Source organism: Coregonus clupeaformis, chromosome 12 (genome assembly GCF_020615455.1).
Source record: "Coregonus clupeaformis isolate EN_2021a chromosome 12, ASM2061545v1, whole genome shotgun sequence".
NCBI lineage: Eukaryota > Metazoa > Chordata > Actinopteri > Salmoniformes > Salmonidae > Coregonus > Coregonus clupeaformis.
The window spans coordinates 10,551,957-10,578,763 of record NC_059203.1 but is presented as its reverse complement, the minus strand read 5'-3'; the positions used below and the strand labels follow the sequence as shown (position 1 = coordinate 10,578,763).

The following is a 26,807-nucleotide window of genomic DNA, read 5'->3' as shown; positions in this document are numbered from 1 at the left end:
GGCTTAAAGCACATTAGAATCTGAAACCAAATACAAAAACACATTCACTCAAATAATCTCCTAAATGGTGACTTTTATTGTGAAAAATCAAGTAAACCTAGTTTCTCTGTAGTGCCTTGTGTGCAACATTCATTGAACGTGTCCTTAAACATCCATGTAATGGAACGTGGGAGAAGTCATATTTGAGTCACATCAACACCCAATAGAACAGGGCTCTCCAACCCTGTTCCTGGAGAGCTATTGTCCTGTAGGTTTTCACTCCAACTCTAATCTGATTTCAATAATTAGCTAGTTGATAAACTGAAATCAGGTTAGTTATAACTGGGCTTGGAGTGAAAACACACAGGAGGGTAGCTCTCCAGGAACAGGGTTGGAGAGCCCTGCACTAAAACCATGCCCCAGACCCATACCTCTTACACGCCAAAGGCTTTGGAAAGTCCAAGCAAGAACAGGGCAACATATACTGCCCTACAAAGGCAAAATGCAGTAACTACGTATTTTTCTTACTGCAAAAACTGACTTCAGTCTTTTTCTGTCTAGACAGATAGCAATTTCTGATACGCCATGATATATTCTGATGAATTGGCTTGTTCTTGTGTCAGGAAACTAAATACCACATTAATCAGAAAACATACCTGGCCATTACAACAGATCAAAGATTTTTGACCAACTTCGTAGTTACTGCGTTTTGCCTTTGTAGGGCAGTATAGGCTACCACACAAACTCGGCCCTGACCCAGAGTATTTAATTGTAAGACAAGATTTTCTATAAATAACAAGTCACAAGAGTTTTCTGAAAGGGACACTTTGGTATCTGTTTATGACAAGCTGACAAAAGCTAAATTAAATATTTTGTTTAGAAAAATGGGAATAGATGTGTGAGCGCTTTTAGACTGCATTAGTAGTCTGATGGGAAAAATAACAAATCACCAGCCTTTCACCATCACATTAGTCTCTGCCAACAAAAATAATGCCAGGATTATTTTTGGCAGTAACAACACCAACCACTTGAAGAAAAGTCAGAATTCATGTTTAAAGGGATCAACTATCTCAACGTCTTCTCCACTCCATTTCAAGAGCAAGGGTTGCCTAGAAACCGTTTGAATCAGGAAAGTTTCCTATCACGACCTCTACAAGCCAAAATGTTCGCACCGGTTGTCGGTGCGATTTGCCCTTTTGGCGGTATGAATGTGAGACAATATATCCACAAGAAAGTATAATTACAAACTTTTCAAAGCACTTGTAGTGCTTTCAGATTTCTATCACCTGAAGCATGCACAAGCTCGGCAAGTATGCATGCGTCTTGTACATGCATTTTTATCTTGTTGCGCATGCTTCAGGTGATAGAAATCTGAACGCACTACCAGCGCTTTGAAAAGTTAATGTAATTATAATTTCCTGTGGAATATAGTCTCACATTCCTACTGCCAAAAGGACCAACCACACGGACAACCAGTAAAGTACATTAAAATATTATTTTATTCAACATTCTGGCTTGTAGAGGTCATGAGAAGAAACGTTCCTGATTCAAACGCTCATTTCTGCCCGACGTAGAATTCAATGCAACGTCGGGTTTCCAGGCAAGAGCAAGCCCGTGGTGGCTTTCATTGGTGAAAGTATAATAAAGAGTCACAGTCTTCCTCTGACATGCATTTAGATTTAACATACATAGATCAACATTACAACTATGGCATCACTTGGTGGTCCTCACAATAGTCCAACAATATGAGTGAGGGTAATGGGAGATGAAAACGAAAAACACGATCATGAAGTGAATGTTGAGATGCAAAGCACATTGTTTAGACAGTACCTGAACTGCAAATGTATAAGGATTCATCCCTTAGATTTACATATCATAAAGTCTATTCATCCATCAATTCCAAGATTAAAAGGTCCAAAATACAACAATTAAAATGTCTTGTTCAGGAAAATAATAATGGCATATAAACTACACAAAAAATAATAAACAAAAACCAATCCCACTATGGGTAATGGCATCATGGCCTTTTAATGGCAAAGTGCCATGGTATAATAATAATTGCATGAAATGTTAATGTTCCACACCAAGATGCAGACACCTCACACTGCATAAAATAAAATAAATAATTCAGTAATAGCCTACATCAGGAAAATAGGCTTGTCACAGCACCATTGAAGAATTTAGGGTATTGTATTGACCTATAAGGAATCTAGCTAAACTCTGCTATTATCTAATATTAAAGACATTGCCACTGCAAAACAATGAAAGAACAGCTTTTCTACCAAGTTACTGGGTTTATATTTGATATTTTGCAACAGTTTTCACTGTTTTTTCAAGTACTGGTGAGGCATCCACAAACAAAAACCTTTAATTAATATTGTCATTGATGTGTAAAACCAAACGTGTATCATGCCACAATGGCCCTGGAAAAATATTTCTGATTTCTGTGGTAGTACTGGAGAGTCTATTCTATTGTGCCACAAGTTAAAACTGTCAAAGTAAGGCATTTCCAGGCATCTCCAGTTTTGTTAAAAAAGTTTTCTGCTCCATTAGTGTTGACAAACTGAACAACACTTCAATGAACAATTACCCACTGTGTGTTGGGTGAGACTAAAAATGTCCCCAAAACAATTGTACAGAATATTTTTTATGAGCTCATAACCTTGCAATAAAGTAGTCTCTGAGCTGACAGCTGTAGTTGTAACACTGAACGGGTAAGACTGAACACGGTGTCTGATGCTGGATCAAGTGAGGTAGAGGATCGTACAGACACACAGAGTTGTAAGATATGGGGCCATGCGGGTTCGTGGTGGTTGTGAGGAAGTGCTCTGACTCACACCTCTCCAAAGTTGGCATGGCCTGTCTCCTTGGCATGTTCCCGGGCCTCCTTCTGTCCTACTAGGCCTGTCTGACACACCAGGCAGCGCAGGGCAAAGCGGTTGACATCCGTGAACTGCCGCTTCCTTCGCGCCTCGTCCGCCAGCTCCAGGGCCTGGGCCAGGATGATGTCGTCTGTGGTGGAGAAGATGGTCTGGGGCGGAGTATCGGAGCCGGGCGTCTCCTTTTGCAGTGGGTCGTAGTGGATGCCGTCGTAGATGAGCAGCACGCGTTTGTGGTAGCCAGCGTCCTCACCAAATCTATCCACACGCACCGTCTGCGTGTCCACTACACAGATCTCACACTGGTGGAACTTAGACAGAATGGACACCTCGATGGCTCCGCCCCAAGTGTCGTCACGTCGGATCCAGGTGCAGTACTCCTCGTTGGTCTTTCCCAACACCGCCTCAGAGTAAGCCATGGGGTTGCTGGACACAATCTGGGTGATGAGACCTCGCATCTCAGGGGCACAAGCTGGGTCGTATACCCCCCCCTCTACCACATAGGAGACACTGGTGAACAGGCAGGAGTTGTCTGCTGGAACAACCCGTCTGGCCAGCACCGGGGGAGACTCCAGGCGGGGTCCCTTGGTTACAGCTGAATTTGTTGTCTGGGTCTTTACCTTGTTCTTCTCCTCAACAATGAGAGTGTCTCCTGTAACAAATGTCATTTTCTGAATAAAATGCAGCCATGACATAGCAGGGTGAAGTCTATCCAGCTGTGTGAATGTAACATTTGATTGATTCAAGTGAGAAGAGTGAGACATCATAGCCTACCTGATTTGATAGGGTAGCCCCTGATGTGAGCGTCTCCGTTTCGGAGGTCCAAGCTGGAGGGAGGGTAGCCAACCATGATCTTCTGTACATCACAGGGGATACCAGTCAGCTCCTCTACCTTGTTCTTCAGCTCCTGCACACTGGACTGGTGGGTCAGGCCCTGCATTATGTGGCTCCCATTTTTGGTCTTACAACGCAGACGCAACATCCTGGGTGTCCTTAAACTGTGGGTGGAAAAAACACCATTCAACAAGGGAACATCTTCTGTTGTAAGTCGCCTACATGCCTGTGAAGTGTATGCTTGTTTATTCAGGCCAAGGAACCTTGTAGCTAGACATTACTTACATTTCTAATGAAAATATTATTTGTTTCATGTCACACCATGCTGATGACACTTTGGTGGAGCTAAACATGTGGCTAAACTGCTGATCACAGCAGTGCGAGCAAAACAACTGACTGCAACTATTTCTTTGTTCTGCCACTCCCAAGAGTATTTCTGTTTTAGCAGCACAATCACCAGATAGCAAGCTAGCTAGCATGTTATGGACAGTTTATTCTTCTGCTAGCTACAATACGAGACGAGCTGGCTATCTGGCTTCAATGAAAATGGTAAACTCAAACTGTCTTGCTACACACAAACACAAATATTTATGAATGAGCAATATAATTGATGAATTGATGTTGAGTGGTAGTTAGCTAGCTACCTTGACAACTAGCTTCCGTTAGCTAGCAAACAGCTACTGAGCTAGCTAGCTGGCTAACGTTAGCTGGCTAAACTGTTATGGTACTTTACACTAACTGACTAACGAGATTGCAGACTCACTTTATATAACTAGCTTCATAGATATCAATGCTAGGTAATGAACCTGTTTAATTAATAATTGGACCATTATTCATTTGCTTACCTGATGAAAATTGTTCCCCTGCCGCGGACAATAAATATCAAATGACAGTCTCTAATGTGTACAACGTCAAAACTGTGTCGTTCGTAACGTTTTTACAACACACAAATATGACGTGTACACAAGCTTTGTTTCCTTCTGGCCAGAAGAGGGAATTGATTCATTTTATTTGCCAGTTAAAAATAAAATAAAATAAAATTGTATTGGTTGCATACACATACACTCTTTAGTAGATGTTATCGCGGGTGTAGGGAAATGCTTGTGTTCCTAGCTCCAACAGTGCAGTAATATCTAACAATACACACAATCTAAAAAGTAAAAGAATGGAATTAAGAAATATATAAATATTAGGATGAGCAATGTCATAGTGCGAGTATATATGTATATACACTACCAGTCAAAAGTTTGGACACACCTACTAATTCAAGGGTTTTTCTTTATCTTTACATTGTAGAATAGTAGTGAAAACATCAAAACTATGAAATAATTCACATGGAATCATGTAGTAACCAAAAAAGGGTTAAACAAATCAAAATCTATTTTCTATTTGAGATTCTTCAAATAGCCACCCTTTGCCTTGATGACAGCTTTGCACACTCTTGGCATTCTCTCAACCAGCTTCATGAGGTAGTCACCTGGAATGCATTTCAATTAACAGTTGTGCCTTCTTAAAAGTTAATTTGTGGAATTTCTTTCCTTCTTAATGCATTTGAGCCAATCAGTTGTGTTGTGACAAGGGGGGTATACAGAAGATAGCCCTATTTGGTAAAAGACCAAGTCCATATTATGGCAAGAACAGCTCAAATAAGCAAAGAGAAACGACAGTCCATCATTACTTTAAGACATGAAGGTCAGTCAATACAGAAAAAGTGCAGTCGTAAAAACCATCAAGCGCTATGATAAAACTGGCTCTCATGAGGACCGCCACAGGAATGGAAGACCCAGAGTTACCTCTGCTGCAGAGGATAAGTTCATTAGAGTTACCAGCTTCAGAAATTGCAGCCCAAATAAATGCTTCACAGACTTCAACATCAACTGTCCAGAGGAGACTATGTGAATCAGGCCTTCATGGTCGAATTGCTGCAAAAAAAACACTACTAAAGGACACCAATAAGAAAAAGCGACTTGCTTGGGCCAAGAAACACGAGCAATGGACATTAGACTAGTGGAAATGTGTCCTTTGGTCTGGATTTTTGGTTCCAACCCCTGTGGCTTTGTGAGACGCGGTGTGGGTGAACGGATAATCTCCGCATGTGTATTTCCCACCGTAAAGCATGGAGGAGGTGGTGTTATGGTGTGGGGGTGCTTTGCTGGTGACACTGTCTGTGATTTATTTAGAATTCAAGGCACACGTAACCAGCATGGCTACCACAGCATTCTGCAGCGATACGCCATCCCATCTGGTTTGGGATTAGTGGGACTATCATTTGTTTTTCAACAGGACAATGACCCAACACACGTCCAGGCTGTGTAAGGGCTATTTTACCAAGAAGGAGAGTGATGGAGTGCTGCATCAGATGACCTGGTCTCCACAATCCCCAGACCTCAACCAAATTGAGATGGTTTGGGATGAGTCGGACCGCAGAGTGGAGGAAAAGCAGCCAACAAGTGCTCAACAAATGTGGCAACTCCTTCATGACTGTTGGAAAAGCATTCCAGGTGAAGCTGGTTGAGAGAATGCCAAGAGTGTGCAAAGCTGTCATCAAGGCAAAGGGTTGGCTATTTGAAGAATCTCAAACATAAAATACATTTTGATTTGTTAAACACTTTTTTGGTTGATACACGATTCCATATGTGTCATTTCATAGTTTTGATGTCTTCATTATTATTCTACAATGTAGAAAATAGTAAGAATAAAGAAAAACCCTTGAATGAGTAGGTGTTCTAAAACTTTTTGAAGAATACTTAGGGTAGAATAGTGTACAGCAATAGTTAAATAGGATAGGCCTTGACTAGAATACATTATATACAGTACATATGAAGTGGGTAAAACAGTATGTAAACATTAAAGTGACCAGTGTTCCATTATTAAAGTGTTCCATGGCTATGTACATAGGGTAGCAGCCTCTAAGGTGCAGGGTTGAGTAACCGAGTGGTAGCTGGCTAGTGACAGTGACTAAAGTTCAGGGCAGGGTACTGGGCGAAGGCCGGCTAGTTGTGACTATTTAACAGTCTCATGGCCTTGAGATAGAAGCTGTTTTTCAGTCTCTCGGTCCCAGCTTTGATGCACCCATACTGACCTCACCTTCTAGATGTTAGCGGGGTGAACAGGCTGTGGCTTGGGTGGATGAGGTCCTTGATGATCTTCTTGGCCTTCCTGTGACACCGGGTGCTGTAGGTGTCCTGGAGGGCAGGCAGTGTACCCCCGGGGATGCGTTGGGCAGACCGCATCACCCTCTGGAGAGCCCTGCCGTTGCGGACAGTGCAGTTGCCATACCAGGCGGTGATACGGCCAGACAGGATGCTCTCAATGGTGGTTCTGTAGAAGCTTGTGAGGGTCTAGGGGCCAAGACACATTTCTTCAGCCTCCTGAGGTTGAAAAGACGCTGTTGCACCTTCTTCACCACACTGTCTGTGTGGGTGGACCATTTCAGATTGTTAGTGATGTGTACGCCGAGGAACTTTAAGCTTTTTACCTTCTCCACTGCTGTCTCCTGAAGTCCACGATCAGCTCTTTCGTTTTGTTGACGTTGAGAACACATAGGCTACGATTACACAGGCAGCCCAATTCTGATATTTGTTCCACTAATTGGTCTTTTGACCAATCACATCAGATCTTTTCACACCAGATCTTTTTCAGAGCTGATCTGATTCATCAAAATACCAATTAGTGAAAACATATCAGATTAGTGAATTAGTGAAAAAAACGCAGCCACATTCACACAGTTTAACATTTCTAAAACGTGACAGGAATATCACTAAAAAGTCAGAGACTTATTTCCATTGTGGAAATTGTGGATGGATCCAGCTATGATACCCAATCTCTTTTAAAAATAAATGTTAACTCTATGACATAGACGCAGAGGCCCGTTTATTAAGTACACCCATCTAGTACCAGGTCGGACCCCGCTTTGCCTCCAGAACAGCCTGAATTCTTCAGGGAATGGAAACGTTGCTCAATTGGTATCAAGGGACCTAATGTGTTCCAGGAAAACCTTCCCCACACCATTACACCACTGCCACCAGCCTGTACCATTGACACCAGACAGGATGGGGCCATGGACGCGTGCTGTTTACGCCAAATCCTGACTCTGCCATCAGCATTACGCACCACGAACCAGGATTTGTCGGACCAGGCGATGTTTTTCTACTCCTCGATTGCGTGCCCACTGGAGCCACTTCTTGTTTTTAGCTAATAGGAGTGGAACCTGGTGTGGTCGTCTGCTGCAATAGCCCATCCGTGACAAGGACCGACGAGTTGTGCATTCTGAGATGCCATTCTGCACACCACTGTTGTACTGAGCCGTTATTTGCCTGTTTGTGGCCCGCTGTTAGCTTGCACGATTCTTGCAATTCTCCATCGACCTCCCTCATCAACAAGCTTTTTTTCGCCCACAGGACTGCCGCTGACTGGATGTTTTTTGTTTGTCGCACCATTCTTGGTAAACCCTAGACACTGTCGTGCGTGAAAATCCCAGGAGGCCGGACATTTCTGAGATACTGGAACCGGGACGCCTGGCACCGACACTCATACCACACTCAAAGTAAATTAGGTCCCTCATTTTGACCATTCTAATGTTCAATCGAACAGTAACTGTATGCCTCGATGCCCGTCTGCCTGCTTTATATAGCAAGCCATGGCCACGTGACTCACTGTCTGTAGGAGCAAACCATTTTTGTGAATGGGGTGGTGCACCTAATAAACTGGCCATTGTGTTTATTTTGTCAAGTATACTTCTGTGAAATACAAATTACAGTGACATATTAAAGCCTCATATAGTTTCAATTCTGATAATGCAATTGAAGTGACATTACATGAGTTGTGTGTGTAGTGCTTAATAGTTATCTTGAGCTGTACAAAGAGTAGGGAATGAACTTGAAACCTGCCACCTCCTCCTTCCCCAAAACTCACACACAAAAAGGAGAGATCAATTACACCTGTTTTATATCTTTATTGACTCTTTAATACAATTACTGGAGAAACGTCTTAAATACAATTCAACAATGCTAAACTAGCTGATTGATGCAATGAAGTCCATATCAACAGGCAACATTTTGCATGTTAAAATTCACGTGGATAATGCTGCAGCCGGGTATTGAATACAGTACATTCTTGAGCAGAGCAAGCTATCCTTGGAAAACTATCAAATATATAGTCACACCTCTTGACATTTCTTTGGAACCTTCATGTGTATGATTATACACATATTTAGTATGCACAGAACAGATGAGTTTTCAGTAAGGCTTTCAACATGCCCCAAAAGGCACAGGAAATAACTCACATCATTAATAAATGTGACCCTCTAGTTCACAGTCATTAGAAAAATTGGGTGTGCGTAATAGCTCAACTTTTATCTTCATTAAAAGGATATTGTGTACCCCTAGTTGCTTCCAGTGCAAATTTCCATAAAGCTCCTCATTTCACTTTATGCAGGTGATTAATGAAAAACATTCACCACAATACAAACTCCAAACACAGCAAAATGCTACACATTTATACAAACACGCGACATCTCAACATCTAATAAACGTTCTTCTTTTGGTATTCTAAATATCAACATCCTATAAATATTGTGTGATCATAAAAACATTACTTTGTCACACCTTGACCATGTCAAACATTTCCTTCAAGTATCTCAGAGCATTTGTTAAAATATGGGATATTTGCACAATTTTGTTTTCAGTGTTAATGGCTAACAAGACACATTTATTAATAGTGGCATGTCTGTGATAATTGTTTAAAAGGCAAGGGTCTCAAATAAGCTTTGAGTTGCTTAAAAAACAACTATTGTGTAAAACATTTAAAACATTTGCTCAACCATTAATAGAATCAAAGGGACAATTCAGCTAGAATTTCACAAGAAAGGTCTTGAAGCTACACTATGATAACTATGACCGTAGTACTTTTCTTATACCATGTTAACATTTCTATTTGTTTCTCCCTTATGTTCCCAAAGACAGAGTAAATAATTGACAGAAAAATAAATTCATTTACACAACTTCAGCATACAATAACTTCATTTTTAAGAGCACTGGACTAACTTCTAATCTAAAATTATATATATTTATTTATTATTGTAACTGGTTACACACCGACCATATATGAGCACAATATCAAAAATATGTGATGGCTAATGAGGATGTATCTAATAATTGGCAAGAATGTTCTAAGCTACAGTAGTGGGAAATGATTACATGATACCATAACATGCTGCCATCTATATTCAACAAGACATAGAGGGTCTCTGATACACACAAGGCATTACATCCTAAGACTAGTAACAGGCGTTGTTTTTAGGATCATGTTCGATTTCTATTGGCATACATGCAAGAGGTGTTTTTTTTTTTTTTTTACAGTATTCCACTAGTTGTTCCAGAGGTTTGGCATGCAGAGGAATGATGATGTGGACGGTCAGAGGGACATGGAGGAGAGAATGATGAGAGCTTCAATGTTCAGGGCCATAGGGAGAGACTGAGGCACCAGCTGAACATGAAGGTGACTTCTTAGTCACTCAGAAGCGGAAACAGCCACTTGTTTCTTCTTGGCTGTCATAGTCGATTCCTTCACACAAGGAGTCCTTCAAATAGAACAGACATGATTAATATAATATTCCTGGGTCTCTTTTCCTATCTCTGTCTTAACACGTGTTGGAGCAGTCTGATTAATCATAGTCTTAAAAGCATTACTACTAGTGTTTTGCTTCAGAAAAACCAATGAACAGACATCTCTGCTAGGGAAAATGTTTCTCATGATACACCATCATCATTATAATACAAAGAGGGAACAAAATGATTAGTGCTATCAGTAACTGAAAATGATGATACAGCATACTGAATGGTGATATTGGTTAAAGGTGATACATAACCCATTGTTTGAGATTACGTCTCGTGAATAAGTGAAATTATAAACTGGGTAATTAGCACCCTGAATGCTGATTGGCTGAAAGACGTGGTATATCAGACAATATACCATGGGTTTGAAGCAAAAGTACTTGTTTACTGTTATAATTATGTTGCTAACCAGTTTATAATATCAATAAGGCACCTCTGGGGTTTGTGGTATATGGCCAATATATGGCTAAGGGCTATCTCCAGGCACTCCGCGTTGCGTCGTACTTAAGAACAGCCCTTAGCTGTGGTATATTGGCCATATACCACACCCCCTTGGGCCTTATTGCTTAAACAGAAACTGGAGGAGTTCTGCAGGAATTTATTTTAAAATACTCAGACAACAGCTTCCTATCCAAGGCTGTAACGACACAGACAGACAGGGAGGGAGAAAAGGAAGAGACAGAAATTGGGAGACTAGCTATAGCACTGAACTCACAACAAACCAAAGTGAACCAACACCACAACAAGCACCTTTGAATATGCATCTCAAAACATCAACATGTCTATATTTAACGCCCTTGTGTGGTATTGAGCTCTGAAGCTAATTGTTGTACAGAGCATGCTTCTCCTAAGATCACCATATGGATTTAAGTGACTAAAGTATAACACCTGGTTACTGGAAGACGTTTTAACTGTGTATCTTCTGGAATGGTATTCAGAAGACGTAAATGAGTAAAAGAGGTAAGTGGTGCAGTTTGTTTGGGAAAGGAATAGTGCTATACATATTCTTCAGCCTATGAAGAAAAGGGGAGGCCATGCAAGACAAACAGCTGATGTTGTGGGAGAGACAGACATAACACAAAGAGGAGAAGCCACCAACAAGACCACAACATGTCTGGATTATCAAGGGGATTTAAGAGTGAGGGGATGCTAAGGATAAAGAGTGATTGGCTTGGGGTGGGGGTGGCAGGTGGGAAGAGGGAGGTGACAGAGTGATTAATTAAGTGGGCGCCAATTTCTGACACTAACTTGGCTTTGCTGCAGCATCCCCTCTGGCATCTCGGTGAGCCAGGGCCGGTTGAACTGATCGTGACTGGACAGGGGGGTATAACTATTCCACCGGAGCAGGATGGGAGCTGGGTCCCTCGGGACCTTATCCTGGTTGGAGATGGGGAAACACCAGGTGCATTAAAGAAAGAGACCCGGGCACACCCAGCGTTACTGGGACAATTCCCCAAAACACAGCAATCAAACAATTGTTTTCCTTGACCAACCACCACAACAACAAAACAAGTTATTAAAGGGGGCCGGAGCATTGGTGGCGGTGTTTGCAAGCAGGGAAACGTGATCAGTCATAGCTTCCTCCAAGTTAAATATAAAGTCACACTAACTACTCAATTAACCAGACATACTCTAGCTTGAGCTACTTTGGTTAAAGAGGAAAAATAACCAAGAATATGTTCCATGAAGCATGTGATATGTGAGCAGACAGAGCAGAACCTTGCCACTGAGGATAACATGCAATGTTACTTACAAGTGGTCGGTCGCGATGTGTGTTCACTGCCTTCACGTTAAGGTACAACATTTCCACTTTACAGCCTGGGGAAAGTTGCAGAGAAATTGATGTGACCCGTTCCTAATTGCCATACAAACGACAAGTGGTGACAGAGGAACAGGAACTCAGATGTGAACATGCATAAAATAATTGTCAGAACAATTTGTTCTGCAAAAGACTTACCATATGCAACAGGGGTGAGCTTGAGCACTGTGTGCAGTGGACATTTCAGGTAGGGCAGGTCATCTATGAAAGACAAAAATAGTCCAAACAAAGTGTCAATTACCTCTGGTGTTTGTGAAACTGTCAGTAAAAGTGTACTGTGCAGTGTGTGCTCACCCACCTGCACTCTTGTCCAGGAAGTAGGCTAGCAGGCAGCGCATGACAGCCTGGTGACAGATGACCAGCACGTTGCCCTGTCTCTCTAGCTCCATGATGACAGGCTCTAACCGCTGCACCAGGTCCTGGTAGGACTACAGGGAGGGAGAGGGGACATACTGAGCCTTAGTGATCCCTCATCCTACCAAGAGTAGGGCCCCATAAAAGTGGTAACTCCCATAAAAGTGGTAAGAAGGTAGGACTTTACCTCTCTCCCTGGGTAGCGGTACTTGTGCTGGTCCCTCAGGGCAAACTCCTCTGGGAATGATTTATGGATTGTATCATAGGTCATATCCTCACACACCCTAACAGACAGGAAAGAGAGAACTCTGGAAAATGTCACTTGTCAGTTGAGTTGCCAGGTAATGATAAATCTAAATTATTATACAAACAATGAATATTACAAGTCCTTTATAACAGAACAAGTTCATTTTCATCACAAAAGGTGTCTACTTAAATTAAACCATCATGGTATTCATTATGTTAGACCTGTGATAGGTGAGAGATCAGAGGTAAAGTCAGTACTGACAGCATTGATCTCATTGAGGATCTTCCACTGTTCGTAGGGCACAATCAGCTCCTCAGCAGTCTGGGTGGTGCGTCTCAGCTGGCTAGTCCATACTTTCAAGTCAGACAGTTTGTGCTCCTCAATGAAGCCGTGCAAGGCATGAGCAAACTGGACCAGAATGGGCAAAGGAGAAAGTAAAACTAGTGAAGCGAGATTAGTGTCAATAACAGGCCCATCCATCAGGGTACTTTTTATTAACTATTTAAGAGTACATAATAATTACATGATCAGATTACCAGTGTTTGCTCAAATTCAAAGTACAGGAGCTTTAATTAGTATTTTCCATTAGCTGTAACTAAATCGAAATAGAAACTGGTAGGGTCCACTGACTCAAATACAGGGGTCAGTGTCATGCTGACTGCTTTCTCTAGACTGGGCCTAACCCTTATGGCACACAAGACACATACAGTACCTGTTTTCCTCCTGGGGAGAGTTCTGAGTCGCCGCCGATACGGCCCTCCGTGTTGCGATTGCTCTCTCCATGCCTGCACAGGTAGAGGGAGTGAGAGTGGACTTGGATACGAGGTGAAATCATGAGGTGGAACACTATCTTACCCTGGATGTAGTCCTGCACCCGGTTCACCAGGAGGCGCCGGCCCACATTCTCCACCTTGATGAAGGATAGGTCCCTACGGGACACACAGTAACACAATTGTCTGTCTGTATTCTGTCTCCACCTGGTGGCTTACATCTGAACTGTCGCAGCAAATTTACAGGAATTCTGGAGAACTACTGTTATCACCTACTAGGTATAACAACACATGATCAGTCACTCCGCCATGTCAGCTAACAATTTTTAGATTGGTAGTTAGTCTAGCCAGCTATCTAAACTTGTAGTAATCATGGCCGAATACCGACCGGGCACGCAGGGCACGTGCCCTGACCTCCAGGGGGCCCTGATTGATTTAGTTAGTCGCTCTCACTCAGATATCATATTAACATGGCATAAGTAATGACAAAAAGAGTAGAATTGTAGGAAATTAACTTTTTAAAAAATCAAGAGGGGGGCCACTAAAATATTTTGCCACGAGGTGGGGGACCCCCAACCAAATCTAGCTTAGGGCCCCCAAAAGGCTAGGGAGCCCCCCTGGCAATCTCCTATTCAAATGCAACACACTGAGATAGACAATATGCTTTGGTCATTCTTACTTGTCATAATCATCGGGATCCAAAGGTTGGTATGTAACCTTATAGCACTCTATGCATTTGAGAAAGTCATCCATCACTCTCTCTCTGTGTCTCTCTGTGTAGTCTGGACTGGATACCTTCACCTCCTGTATAGAGATATAACACATTAGAATGTGGGCAAAGAAAGAATGAGAGTTGTCACATAGCAGGGATATAGTCAGTGTATAGATATGTTATAGTTTTGACCCTGGCCTGGGGTCATAGTAAAGCACTACAATCCCACATGGCGACATCGGAACATACCAGAATATTAGCAGCAATGACTTCTGGGTTGTCACACACTGACTCCACAAAGAACACCTGTTGGAAAGACAATAGCTCAGACTAAACTACAACAATATACTGCCTCACCACAGGGCTGGATGCAGAGTCACATGACCACACACTATCAGATGAATCTCAATATTAAATGGCTGTCCATAATACAGAGTAATGTTGTATGGAGATACAATTCTAACACAAAAATATATTTGGCAATGTAGCACATTGCATGTTACCTTGAACGCATTCTCTTTCCCAAAATCAAGAATGAGGTCTCTCCTCTGCCTTGTCGTGTTTGTTGCATCAAATACCTAATCAAAGCAAAGCAAACATCACAAAACTGGTGGATAAACATCAAATATATCGAGCAGACAAAAAGGAACCAAAATGAGAGAGTAAATGCCATAGAGCAATTTGTCCACCTTCTTCAGTTAGATATCCCTTCACATCCTCCAGGGCTACCAGGGCACACTGTCTGTGGGAGAGGAGAGGGAAATACAATTACAGTTGTCTGCATCAAAGGGCTCAACAGTGGGTCTGCAGCAAAGGGAGCAGGTATGCAATCCAAACTCAGACAACTATACTTTTTTTATTATATACTTTATCTTAAAGGCGCCTGTATCATTTGTTTGCTCATTTCATGTTTGATTGTAAGGTAAGCGGGCCAGTAGACCAGAATTATATACTGTATGCCAATCTTTCTTCTGTACCGACACCTGAATAGTAACACTGACAGACTGACAGAACAGTGACGGAACATACCGATTCAACATTTTGCAAGGCTCATATGAGCAGAAGAGGGACAGCAGCAGCAGTGTATTTAGATCAGCATTCTGTGATGTCAAGAGCCTTACAGCTGTTTACAGGTCCATAAAGGGCAATTCTCTACACAGACTACTACATTCACTTTCTGAGCCTATTCAGATGTACGTCTCATTCAGTAATTATACTGGATACATTTTTGTGCTTGCTTAGAAAACGTTCAGCTAGTTGGAAAATAGTAATCCACCACAAATTACTATGAAAAGCTAAGCACATTTCAGTTTGAATCCCGCAACTGGTGTGTGTGTGTATGTGTGTATGTGTGTGTGTGCTCTCAAGCTCTGTCAGGTTGGTTGGGGAGCATCGCTGCACAGCTATTTTCAGGTCTCTCCAGAGATGTTCGGGTTCAAGTCCGGGCTCTGGCTGGGCTACTCAAGGACATTCAGAGACTTGTCCCGAAGCCACTCCTTCGTCATCTTGGCTGTGTGCTTAGCGTCGTTGTCCTGTTAGAAGGTGAACATTCACCCCAGTCTGAGGTCCTGAGCGCTCTGGAGAAGGTTTTCATCAAGGATCTCTCTGTACTTTGCTCCGTCCATCTTTCCCTCAATCCTGACTAGTCTCCCAGTCCCTGCCGCTGAAAAACATCCCCACAGCATGATGCTGCCACCACCATGCTTCACTGTAGGGATGACCTGGTTTCCTCCAGACGTGACACTTGGCATTCAGGCCAAAGAGTTCAATATTGGTTTTATCAGACCACATAATCTTGTTTCTCATGGTCTGAGAGTCCTTTAGGTGCCCTTTGGCAAACTCCAAGCGGGCTGTCATGTGCCTTTTACTGAGGAGTGGCTTCCGTTTAGCCACTCTACCATAAAGGCCTGATTGGTGGAGTGCTGCAGAGATGGTTGTCCTTCAGGAAGGTGCATCCATCTCCACAGAGGAACTCTGGAGCTCTGTCAGAGTGACCATCGGGTTCTTGGTCACCTCCCTGACCAAGGCCCTTCTCCCCCAATTGCTCAGTTTGGCCGGGCAGGCCAGCTCTAGGAAGAGTCTTGGTGGTTCCAAACTTCTTCCATTTAAGAATGATGGAGGCCACTGTGTTCTTGGGGACCTTCAATGCTGGAGAAATTTTTTGGTACCCTTCCCCAGATCTGTGCCTCGACACAATCCTGTCTCGGAGCGCTACGGACAATTCCTTTGACCTCATTGGTTGGTTTTTGCTCTGACATGCACTGTCAACTGTGGGACCTTAGACAGGTGTGTGCCTTTCCAAATCATGTCCAATCAATTGAATTTACCACAGGTGGACTCCAATCAAGTTGTAGAAACATCTCAAGGATGATCAATGGAAACAGGATGCACCTGAGCTCAATTTCGAGTCTCTTAGCAAAGGGTCTGAATAAAATAAGGTTTTTCTTTTTTTATACATTTGCAAAAAAATCTAAAAACCTGTTTTCGCTTTGTCATTATGGGGTATTGGTTGTAGATTGATGAGGAACATTTTTAATTCAATCAATTTTAGAATAAGGCTGTAACGTAACACCATTTCTAAAATGGGAAGGGGTCTGAATACTTTCTGAATGCACTGTATTCTGTTAATAGAATATGGGTCTTTTGTACAATGAATAACTGCTTGCACAGCAGACAGTGTGTTGATTCAGAAACTCATTAGCCATTGACACAGCAGCCAAGGATGCAAAGTAAACCTGTGAAATCAAGCAGGAGAGAACCTGGTGTACTGCTGGAGTAATGAAATTGACTCAGATCTGACCATGCTGAAGGAGACACAATACTTGATTAATGAACGTTTTTTTCTTGCATGTTACCATTCATACAAAACTTTGGCTCTCATATGTGAACTCAAGTGTGCAACGCAGTTGTGACTGCTTTTTCAGTATGATTCATGCATATCACTGCATGAATAAAACAAATGTAACTTACTTCCTTATTTCCATGGCTTCTTTGTTGTTGTGCCTGAAGAAGTCCTAGGACTTGTAAGCTTTGACGGCCTCTCGGCGGTAGACACCCAAGTTAAACACTACAAAATGAACAAAATGGCATCAACAATAGAGTTATGACTAGCGTATCAGTGTCTACATGGTCTATTGTCTCCTATCATAGAAATGGGACTGGTTTAAAGTAGGATCCTATTCAACATGGGGCGTCTCAGTTCTCAGGAGCTTTAAAACTTTGATTTAAAACTTGACAGTTACCTAATTAATGAAGGTACCTTTGTAGGCCACAATACACTTGTGATTTAAAGTTGAGTGAAGTGCTTATTTAAAGATATCAAAAAAACTAGAGGGTTAATAGTCAATAGTCTGTCATAATGGAAGACTTAAAGGGACATGTCTAATGTCTTCAAAAGTGAAGTTGTAGAGAGGCTGTCTTTCCCCACTCACCTTTGGTTGGCACCTCTATCCAGTTGAGGTATCGTGTCAGTTTCTTAGACATATCTGTGGGAGAGTTTGTCATGTAGGATGCCCATGCTGAACAGAAAGACAGACAGACATACTATAGTGCATTAGCATTGGACTAGATCAGATACTACTGTATGCTGTCTATGCAGTATACAGTGAGGGAAAAAAGTATTTGATCCCCTGCTGATTTTGTACGTTTGCCCACTGACAAAGAAATGATCAGTGTATAATTTTAATGGTAGGTTTATTTGAACAGTGAGAGACAGAATAACAACATAAAAATCCAGAAAAACGCATGTCAAAAATGTTATAAATTGATTTGCATTTTAATGAGGGAAATAAGTATTTGACCCCTCTGCAAACTGACTTAGTACTTGGTGGCAAAACCCTTGTTGGCAATCACAGAGGTCAAACGTTTCTTGTAGTTGGCCACCAGGTTTGCCCACATCTCAGGAGGGATTTTGTCCCACTCCTCTTTGCAGATCTTCTCCAAGTCATTAAGGTTTCGAGGCTGACGTTTGGCAACTCGAACCTTCAGCTCCCTCCACAGATTTTCTATGGGATTAAGGTCTGGAGACTGGCTAGGCCACTCCAGGACCTTAATGTGCTTCTTCTTGAGCCACTCCTTTGTTGCCTTGGCCGTGTGTTTTGGGTCATTGTCATGCTGGAATACCCATCCACGACCCATTTTCAATGCCCTGGCTGAGGGAAGGAGGTTCTCACCCAATATTTGACGGTACATGGCCCCGTCTATCGTCCCTTTGATGCGGTGAAGTTGTCCTGTCCCCTTAGCAGAAAAACACCCCCAAAGCATAATGTTGCCACCTCCATGTTTGACGGTGGGGATGGTGTTCTTGGGGTCATAGGCAGCATCCTCCTCCTCCAAACACGGCGAGTTGAGTTGATGCCAAAGAGCTCGATTTTGGTCTCATCTGACCACAACACTTTCACCCAGTTCTCCTCTGAATCATTCAGATGTTCATTGGCAAACTTCAGACGGCCCTGTATATGTGCTTTCTTGAGCAGGGGGACCTTGCGGGCGCTGCAGGATTTCAGTCCTTCACGGCGTAGTGTGTTACCAATTGTTTTCTTGGTGACTATGGTCCCAGCTGCCTTGAAATCATTGACAAGATCCTCCCGTGTAGTTCTGGGCTGATTCCTCACCGTTCTCATGATCATTGCAACTCCACGAGGTGAGATCTTGCATGGAGCCCCAGGCCGAGGGAAATTGACAGGTCTTTTGTGTTTTTTCCATTTGCAAATAATCGCACCAACTGTTGTCACCTTCTCACCAAGCTGCTTGGCGATTGTCTTGTAGCCCATTCCAGCCTTGTGTAGATCTACAATTCTGTCCCTGACATCCTTGGAGAGCTCTTTGGTCTTGGCCATGGTGGAGAGTTTGGAATCTGATTGATTGATTGCTTCTGTGGACCGGTGTCTTTTATACAGGTAACAAGCTGAGATTAGGAGCACTCCCTTTAAGAGTGTGCTCCTAATCTCAGCTCGTTACCTGTATAAAAGACACCTGGGAGCCAGAAATCTTTCTGATTGAGAGGGGCTCAAATACTTATTTCCCTCATTAAAATGCAAATCAATTTATAACATTTTTGACATGCGTTTTTCTGGATATTTTTGTTGTTATTCGGTCTCTCACTGTTCAAATAAACCTACCATTAAAATTATAGACTGATCGTTTCTTTGTCAGTGGGCAAACGTACAAAATCAGCAGGGGATCAAATATTTTTTCCCCTCACTGTACCTACAAATTATACACAGCCCTGACAATGAAATGAGATACACTAGATAAGGCAAAACAATTTAACTATCAAAGTGGTTGGTTGGTGGGATCAAACATAACTGGATTAATTTATTGTCCTTGATTTCCCATGTACTGTATACTCAGATGAAAAGGGATAGATCAAAGTGCACTGGCAAGCCATAGTTTGCTATTCTCATATCAATTACGGATGCAACAGGACTGCAGATAGGCTGAATACTGTACAGAATATGGGCTAATTATAATCATATTTCAATATAATATGCATGATAAAAATATGTGGAAAGAGAATGAATAATTTGTCAAAATTATGCCCAATGGAATAATTTTCAGAGAAGACTAATCTCTCACAATATTATTGATGCACATGTATTCCTTTTAAAATAATTTGCTTGAGAATGTGTGCATCAGCTACATGTGTTGCATCTCAGGCATAGGGACAGCTTTAATTCATAACTGGCAAAACTTTCGGAGATAAAGCCAAAACAAAACAACACCTGCAGACTCATTCTGTGCCAGTCAAAACAACCTGAGGCAATCATGCAGACTGCAGAGGAATTGTTGCCGTCCTGCCCATGACCCTGCCTGTGTACAGCTCTCCTGCATTGAAGATTTTCTCTGGGAGGCTTATCAGTACTTACAACATTTCTTCTCATTCATTCCTGAGCTCTGTTTTCTTGGCTTCGGCAGAGTTGGCCAAGCCAGTCTTTCTCTGAATGGTTGCTGACATGGTGAAGTTGTGTCCTTGTTGTGCCAGGTTTCCAAAGGCTCTAGAAGGGTATGGCCCCAGACAATCTGAAACACAAGGTTGATTTATTCTAGCAGTAGGTTTAGGCCTAGTATTTTAGTATTTCATTTCTTAGTAAGTCATAACATTTTCATGTCTATTTCCTTAATAAGAATTACTAATTTATTCACTATTTGAACAATATTCAATTAAATTAAAGTTGATGTACCGGTATAACATTTTAAAGCATTTAAAAAATTGAAATACATTAAGTAATAGGAGTCTGATATTAACTTAAAAATAAATTACAAAGTAATGGTATATGACTTTACATATTGTTGTTATGTAATTAGGCTACTTTTATATTCTGTCCACAGCCTTCAAGCACATTGTAACACAGCAAAGTGAGGGAGACTGCCATCTGATCTTCACAGCCACTATGCTGAATCAAATCAAATGTTATTTGCCACATGCGCCAAATACAACAGGTGTAGACATTACAGTGAAATGCTTACTTACAAGCCCAGTAGGGAGGTTATATACAGGGGGTACTGGTACAGAGTCAATGTTTGGGGGCACCGGTTAGTCGAGGTAATTGAGGTAATACAGTGGGGAGAACAAGTATTTGATACACTGCCGATTTGGCAGGTTTTCCTACTTACAAAGCATGTAGAGGTCTGTAATTTTTATCATAGGTACACTTCAACTGTGAGAGACGGAATCTAAAACAAACATCCAGAAAATCACATTGTATGATTTTTAAGTAATTAATTAGCATTTTATTGCATGACATAAGTATTTGATCACCTACCAACCAGTAAGAATTCCGGCTCTCACAGACCTGTTAGTTTTTCTTTAAGAAGCTCTCCTGTTCTCCGCTCATTACCTGTATTAACTGCACCTGTTTGAACTCGTTACCTGTATAAAAGACACCTGTCCACACACTCAATCAAACAGACTCCAACCTCTCCACAATGGCCAAGACCAGAGAGCTGTGTAAGGACATCAGGGATAAAATTGTAGACCTGCACAAGGCTGGGATGGGCTACAGGACAATAGGCAAGCAGCTTGGTGTGAAGGCAACAACTGTTGGCGCAATTATTCGAAAATGGAAGAAGTTCAAGATGACGGTCAAACACCCTCGGTCTGGGGCTCCATGCAAGATCTCACCTCGTGGGGCATCAATGATCATGAGGAAGGTGAGGGATCAGCCCAGAACTACATGGCAGGACCTGGTCAATGACCTGAAGAGAGCTGGGACCACAGTCTCAAAGAAAACCATTAGTAACACACTACGCCGTCATGGATTAAAATCCTGCAGCGCATGCAAGGTCCCCCTGCTCAAGCCAGCGCATGTCCAGGCCCGTCTGAAGTTTGCCAATGACCATCTGGGTGATCCAGAGGAGGAATGGGAGAAGGTAATGTGGTCTGATGAGACAAAAATAGAGCTTTTTGGTCTAAACTCCACTCGCCGTGTTTGGAGGAAGAAGAAGGATGAGTACAACCCCAAGAACACCATCCCAACCGTGAAGCATGGAGGTGGAAACATCATTCTTTGGGGATGCTTTTCTGCAAAGGGGACAGGACGACTGCACCGTATTGAGGGGAGGATGGATGGGCCTGAACCCAATAGAAAATCTTTGGGGGGGCTGAAAGTCCGTATTGCCCAGCGACAGCCCCGAAACCTGAAGGATTTGGAGAAGGTCTGTATGGAGGAGTGGGCCAAAATCCCTGCTGCAGTGTGTGCAAACCTGGTCAAGACCTACAGGAAACGTATGATCTCTGTAATTGCAAACAAAGGTTTCTGTACCAAATATTAAGTTCTGCTTTTCTGATGTATCAAATACTTATGTCATGCAATAAAATGCAAATTAATTACTTAAAAATCATACAATGTGATTTTCTGGATGTTTGTTTTAGATTCCGTCTCTCACAGTTGAAGTGTACCTATGATAAAAATTACAGACCTCTACATGCTTTGTAAGTAGGAAAACCTGCAAAATCGGCAGTGTATCAAATACTTGATCTCCCCACTGTATGTACATGTGGGTAGAGTTAATGTGACTATGCATAAATAATAAACAGAGTAGCAGCAGCGTAAAAGAGGGGGTTGGGGTGGGCAATGCAAATAGTCTGGGTAGCCATGATTAGCTGTTCAGGAGTCTTATGGCTTGGGGGTAGAAGCTGTTAAGAAGCCTTTTGGACCTAGACTTGGCGCTCCGGTACCGCTTGCCGTGCGTTAGCAGAGAGAACAGTCTATGACTAGGGTGGCTGGAGTCTTTGATAATTTTTAGGGCCTTCCTCTGACACCGCCTGGTATAGAGGTCCTGGATGGCAGGAAGCTTGGCCCCAGTGATGTACTGGGCCATATGCATTACCCTCTGTAGTGCCTTGCAGTCGTGATGCAACCAGTCAGGATGCTCTTGATGGTGCAGCTATTCAATATGTAGCCTACTGCATGGTCATATCTGATGCTATCATCAAAAATAGCGCACGCACTAAAAACGGGCATCACTAAATGATGCTGAAGGGAGCCATTTACCGCAGTAGGCTATTCAATATTATTAAGCGATGACACTACTGCAATGCAATGGTAGTCTCGGGCCGGGGTCTTATAATGTCTGTCTGGAACATTGATAATAGGCTTATTGGTTGTTTCGCACACATACACTCACCAAAGCTATTGCAATTGACCTGCAATATGCGAGACGATGAGGCAATTAGAACTGAAATGGCTAATCTGACGACCGATAGGCGTTCTCTGCTCGAAGTTTGTGTCCCACTGCATCCGGCCTCCCGACTGTCTGGTCGGGGTCGGCGCGGACTCGGTTGATGCCCTTCCAAGGGTTTCCACAGCCACAAAGTACAAATATATCGTAATTCATGAAAACAAAAATTATCTTTATGGTCTTAATTTAAAGCTAGGGTTAGGCATAGGACTATCAGTGTGGTTAAGGTTAGGTTTACATTCACATTTTAAGAAGATAAATTGTAGAAATAGGCAGGGTTTATGACTTTGTGGCCGTGGTGACTATTGACTACACCTTCCAAACCAGAAAAGCATGAGAAGATGTGCCTTTGCGTCACAATTTCCTTACTGTAATCTTCATAATATACAGACCTCTGAAGCGCATAGGCAGTAAAAGTTAGATTATATGCACTGACCAGACAGCAGTAATAATACAATCATCAGCCTATCGAAGGTCTTTATCAAACTATACTATCTGTGCATTAGTTTAGCAGAACATGCGATGCTCGAGGGTGGGGTTCCTGCAGACTCAGAAACAGTGGAGGCTCCTCAGAGGAGGAAGGGGAGGACCATCTTCCTCAGTGAATTTCATAAAAATTTAAATTGTAAATCATAGAAAAAGTTATCCTTTTTAGATAAAACTATACTGAATATATTCACGTCACCAAATAATTGATTAAAACACTGTTTTGCAATGAAGGTCTACAGTAGCCTCAACAGCACTCTGTAGGGTAGCACCATGGTGTAGCCGGAGGACAGCTAGCTTCCGTCCTCCTCTTGGTACATTGACTTCAATACAAAACCTACAAGGCTCTTGGTTCTCACCCCCTTCCATAGACTTACAAAGTAATTATGACAACTTCCGGAGGATGTCCTCCAACTTATCAGAGCTTTTGCAGCACCCAATCAAAGGATCAGATAATTAATCTAGTACTGAAAGCACAAGCTACAGCTAGCTAGCACTGCAGTGCATAACATTTGGTGAGTAGTTGACTCAAAGAGAGAGAAAGACAATAGTTGAACAGTTTTCAACAAATTAATTTCTTCAAAAATGAAGGAGAAGTTTCATTTACTTAGCTAGCAAATAAAGCTGGCTAGTTTAGTTAACTGCTTACTGACTATACACTGTAACGTTACTGCATGATTGTAGCGGGTTTACTAATGCATTAGTTCTATTAGCTATGTTGACTAGGACGTTACTATAGCTAATATGGGGACAACGTTGTAGGCTGTGTGTAGCGGTTATGACATGGTTTTGCTTGGAAAGATTTTTTCACCTGGTCACATACAGCTGATGTGTTGTTCATTGAAGTCCACAAACAAAGGGAAAAGGTGAGAGGAGGAGAGTGCATAGAGGCGATACGGAATACAACGTGGCTGCTATGAAAGTGAACTGTGTTTATGCGTGATCAGGAGTAGATTCATTCTGCCGATTCTGTTGAAAAACGTTTCTTAAACGGAAGCAAACGAAACGGGGATAGAAATGCCTGAATTTGTCCAATAGAAACTCTTGTTTGCAACTGTTGGACTAATGATTACACCCTAAATAAGCTAGATGCAGGCAAGAGTGTGCAAGGCGGTATTGAATGTGTCACTGTCTGTCATCTCACATTTTTCTCTCGACCTGTGTGCATCTACATTGTAAACTTTCATTCATAGGCTAGGTTGTAGCAACCTCATGATGGGTATAGGGAAAATGTGTGTATCATGTAGTAGCCTAAACATATCGATGTTACAATGAACTGGGTGAAAGGAATATGAATGACAGTCATCCAACATGCTGTAATAGAAATAAGGTCATGCTCATGAAAAACAAAATTGGTCCTCCCTCATCATAAATGGCACTGACCGCCACTGTGCAGGAATGCCCACATGCAGGAACGCCCCAAATTGCGAGCTGCAGTTGCACACTACTGATGATGGCGGTCGAAAGGTTACCATCTATGGTTACCATTCCTATACATTAAAACCAGTTACAGTGCCTTCAGAAAGTATTCACACCCCTTGACTTTTTACACATTTTGTTGTTACAAGGTGGGATTAAAATGGATTTAATTGTCATTTTTGTGTCACTGATCTACACAAAATACTCTGTACTCAAAGTGGAAGAAAAATTCTAACATTTGTAAAACATGAATGAAAACTAAAACACTAATATACACTACATGACCAAAAGTACCCAGGTACAGTCTCATGGGAAAACCAGCTCTCTTTAGGACAAGAATGATACATTAAATCTCTGAATAGAAATATCTGATGGAAATGTGAGAGGGATGGTTTTTAATTATAGGCCAAATACTAAAGATGAGACTGCTAAGATAAAAGTCTGATTGGTTGATATTATACATGTAGACGTTTGCATCTACATAGATGAAGCCATATCAAGTTAGATGAAGATGCATGAGGAAAGATACACTACACGACCAAAAGTATGTGGACACCTGCTTGTTGAACATCTCATTCCAAAATCATGGGCATAAATATGGAGTTGTTCCCCCCTTTGCTGGTATAACAGCCTCCACTCTTCTGGGAAGGCTTTCCACTAGATGTTGGAACATTGCTGCAGGGACTTGCTTCCATTCAGCCACAAGATCATTAGTGTGATCGGGCACGGATGTCTGGCGATTAGGCCTGGCTCACAGTCGGCGTTACAATTCATCCCAAAGGTGTCCGAAGGGGTTGAGGTCAGGGCTCTGTGCAGGCCAGTCAAGTTCTTCCACACCGATCTCGACAAACAATTTCTCTGTGGACCTCGCTTTGTGCATGGGGGCATTGTCATGCTGAAACAGGAAAGAGCCTTCCCCAAACTGTTGCCACAAAGTTGGAAGCACAGAATTGTCTAGAATGTCATTGTATGCTGTAGCGTTAAGATTTCCCTTCACTGGAACTAAGGGGCCTAGCCCGAAACATGACAAACAGCCCCAGACCATTATTCCTCCTCCACCAAACTTTACAGTTTGCACTATGCATTGGGGCAAGTAACGTTCTCCTGGCATCCGCCAATCCCAGATTTGTCCGTTGGACTGCCAGATGGTGAAGCGTTATTCATCACTCCAGAGAACGCGTTTCCACTGCTCCAGAGTCCAATGGCGGCGAGCTTTACACCACTCCAGCCAACGCTTGGCATTGCGCATGGTGATCTTAGGCTTGTGTGCGGCTGCTCGTCCATGGAAACCCATTTCATGAAGCTCCCGACTAACAGTTCTTGTGGTGATGTTGCTTCCAGAGGCAGTTTGGAACTCGGTAATGAGTTTTGCAACCGAGGACAGACGATTTTTACTCACTACGCGGTCCCGTTCTGTGAGCTTGCGTGGCCTACCACTTCGCGGCTGAGCCGTTGCTGCTCGTAGACCTTTCCACAATAACAGCACTTACAATTGACCGGGGCAGCTCTAGCAGGGCAGAAATGACGAACTGACTTGTTAGAAAGGTGGCATTCCATGACGGTGCCATGTTGAAAGTCACTGAGCTCTTCAGTACGGCCATTCTACTGCCAATGTGTGTCTATAGAGATTGCATGGTTGTGTGCTCGATTTGATACACCTGTCAGCAACGGGTGTGGCTGAAATAGCCGAATCCACTAATTTGAAGGTGTGTCCACATACTTTTATATATATAGTGTATCTTGATTACATCATAAGCATTCAACTGCCTGAGTCAATACATGTTAGAATCATCTTTGGCAGCAATTACAGCTGTCTTTCTCCGGGTAAGGCTCTAAGAGCTTTGCACACCTTGATCGTACAATATTTGCACATTATTCTTTTTAAATTTCTTCAAGGTCTGTCAAGCTGGTTGTTGATCATTGCAAGACAACCATTTTCAAGCCTTGCCATAGATTTTCAAGCCGATTTAAGTCAAAACTGTAACTAGGCCACTCAGGAACATTCAATGTTG

General features: G+C 42.4%; 1 protein-coding gene and 1 pseudogene across 1 annotated transcript; both read right to left on the bottom strand.

Annotated features, from left to right (window-relative positions):
• Positions 1-56: 56 nt before the first annotated feature.
• On the bottom strand, positions 57-4,608 carry LOC121577737 (ubiquitin thioesterase OTU1). The gene is made up of 3 exons (XM_041891584.2): positions 4,538-4,608; positions 3,633-3,856; positions 57-3,510 (listed from the first exon to the last, which is right to left on the bottom strand). Exons 2-3 carry the CDS (start codon positions 3,838-3,840, stop codon positions 2,813-2,815), a joined length of 906 nt encoding a protein of 301 aa, XP_041747518.1. The 5' UTR covers positions 3,841-3,856; positions 4,538-4,608; the 3' UTR covers positions 57-2,812.
• Positions 4,609-9,744: 5,136 nt separating this feature from the next.
• On the bottom strand, positions 9,745-20,257 carry LOC121577738 (annotated as a pseudogene).
• Positions 20,258-26,807: the final 6,550 nt, after the last annotated feature.

Excerpts from the sequence above, each read along its gene's own strand:
- LOC121577737 (XM_041891584.2), bottom strand. The coding sequence starts at position 3,840 with ATGTTGCGTCTGCGTTGTAAGACCAAAAATGGGAGCCACATAATGCAG. Across the intron at positions 3,511-3,632 it reads GGGCTACCCTATCAAATCAG|GAGACACTCTCATTGTTGAG; the intron begins GTAGGCTATGAT and ends CATTTGTTACAG.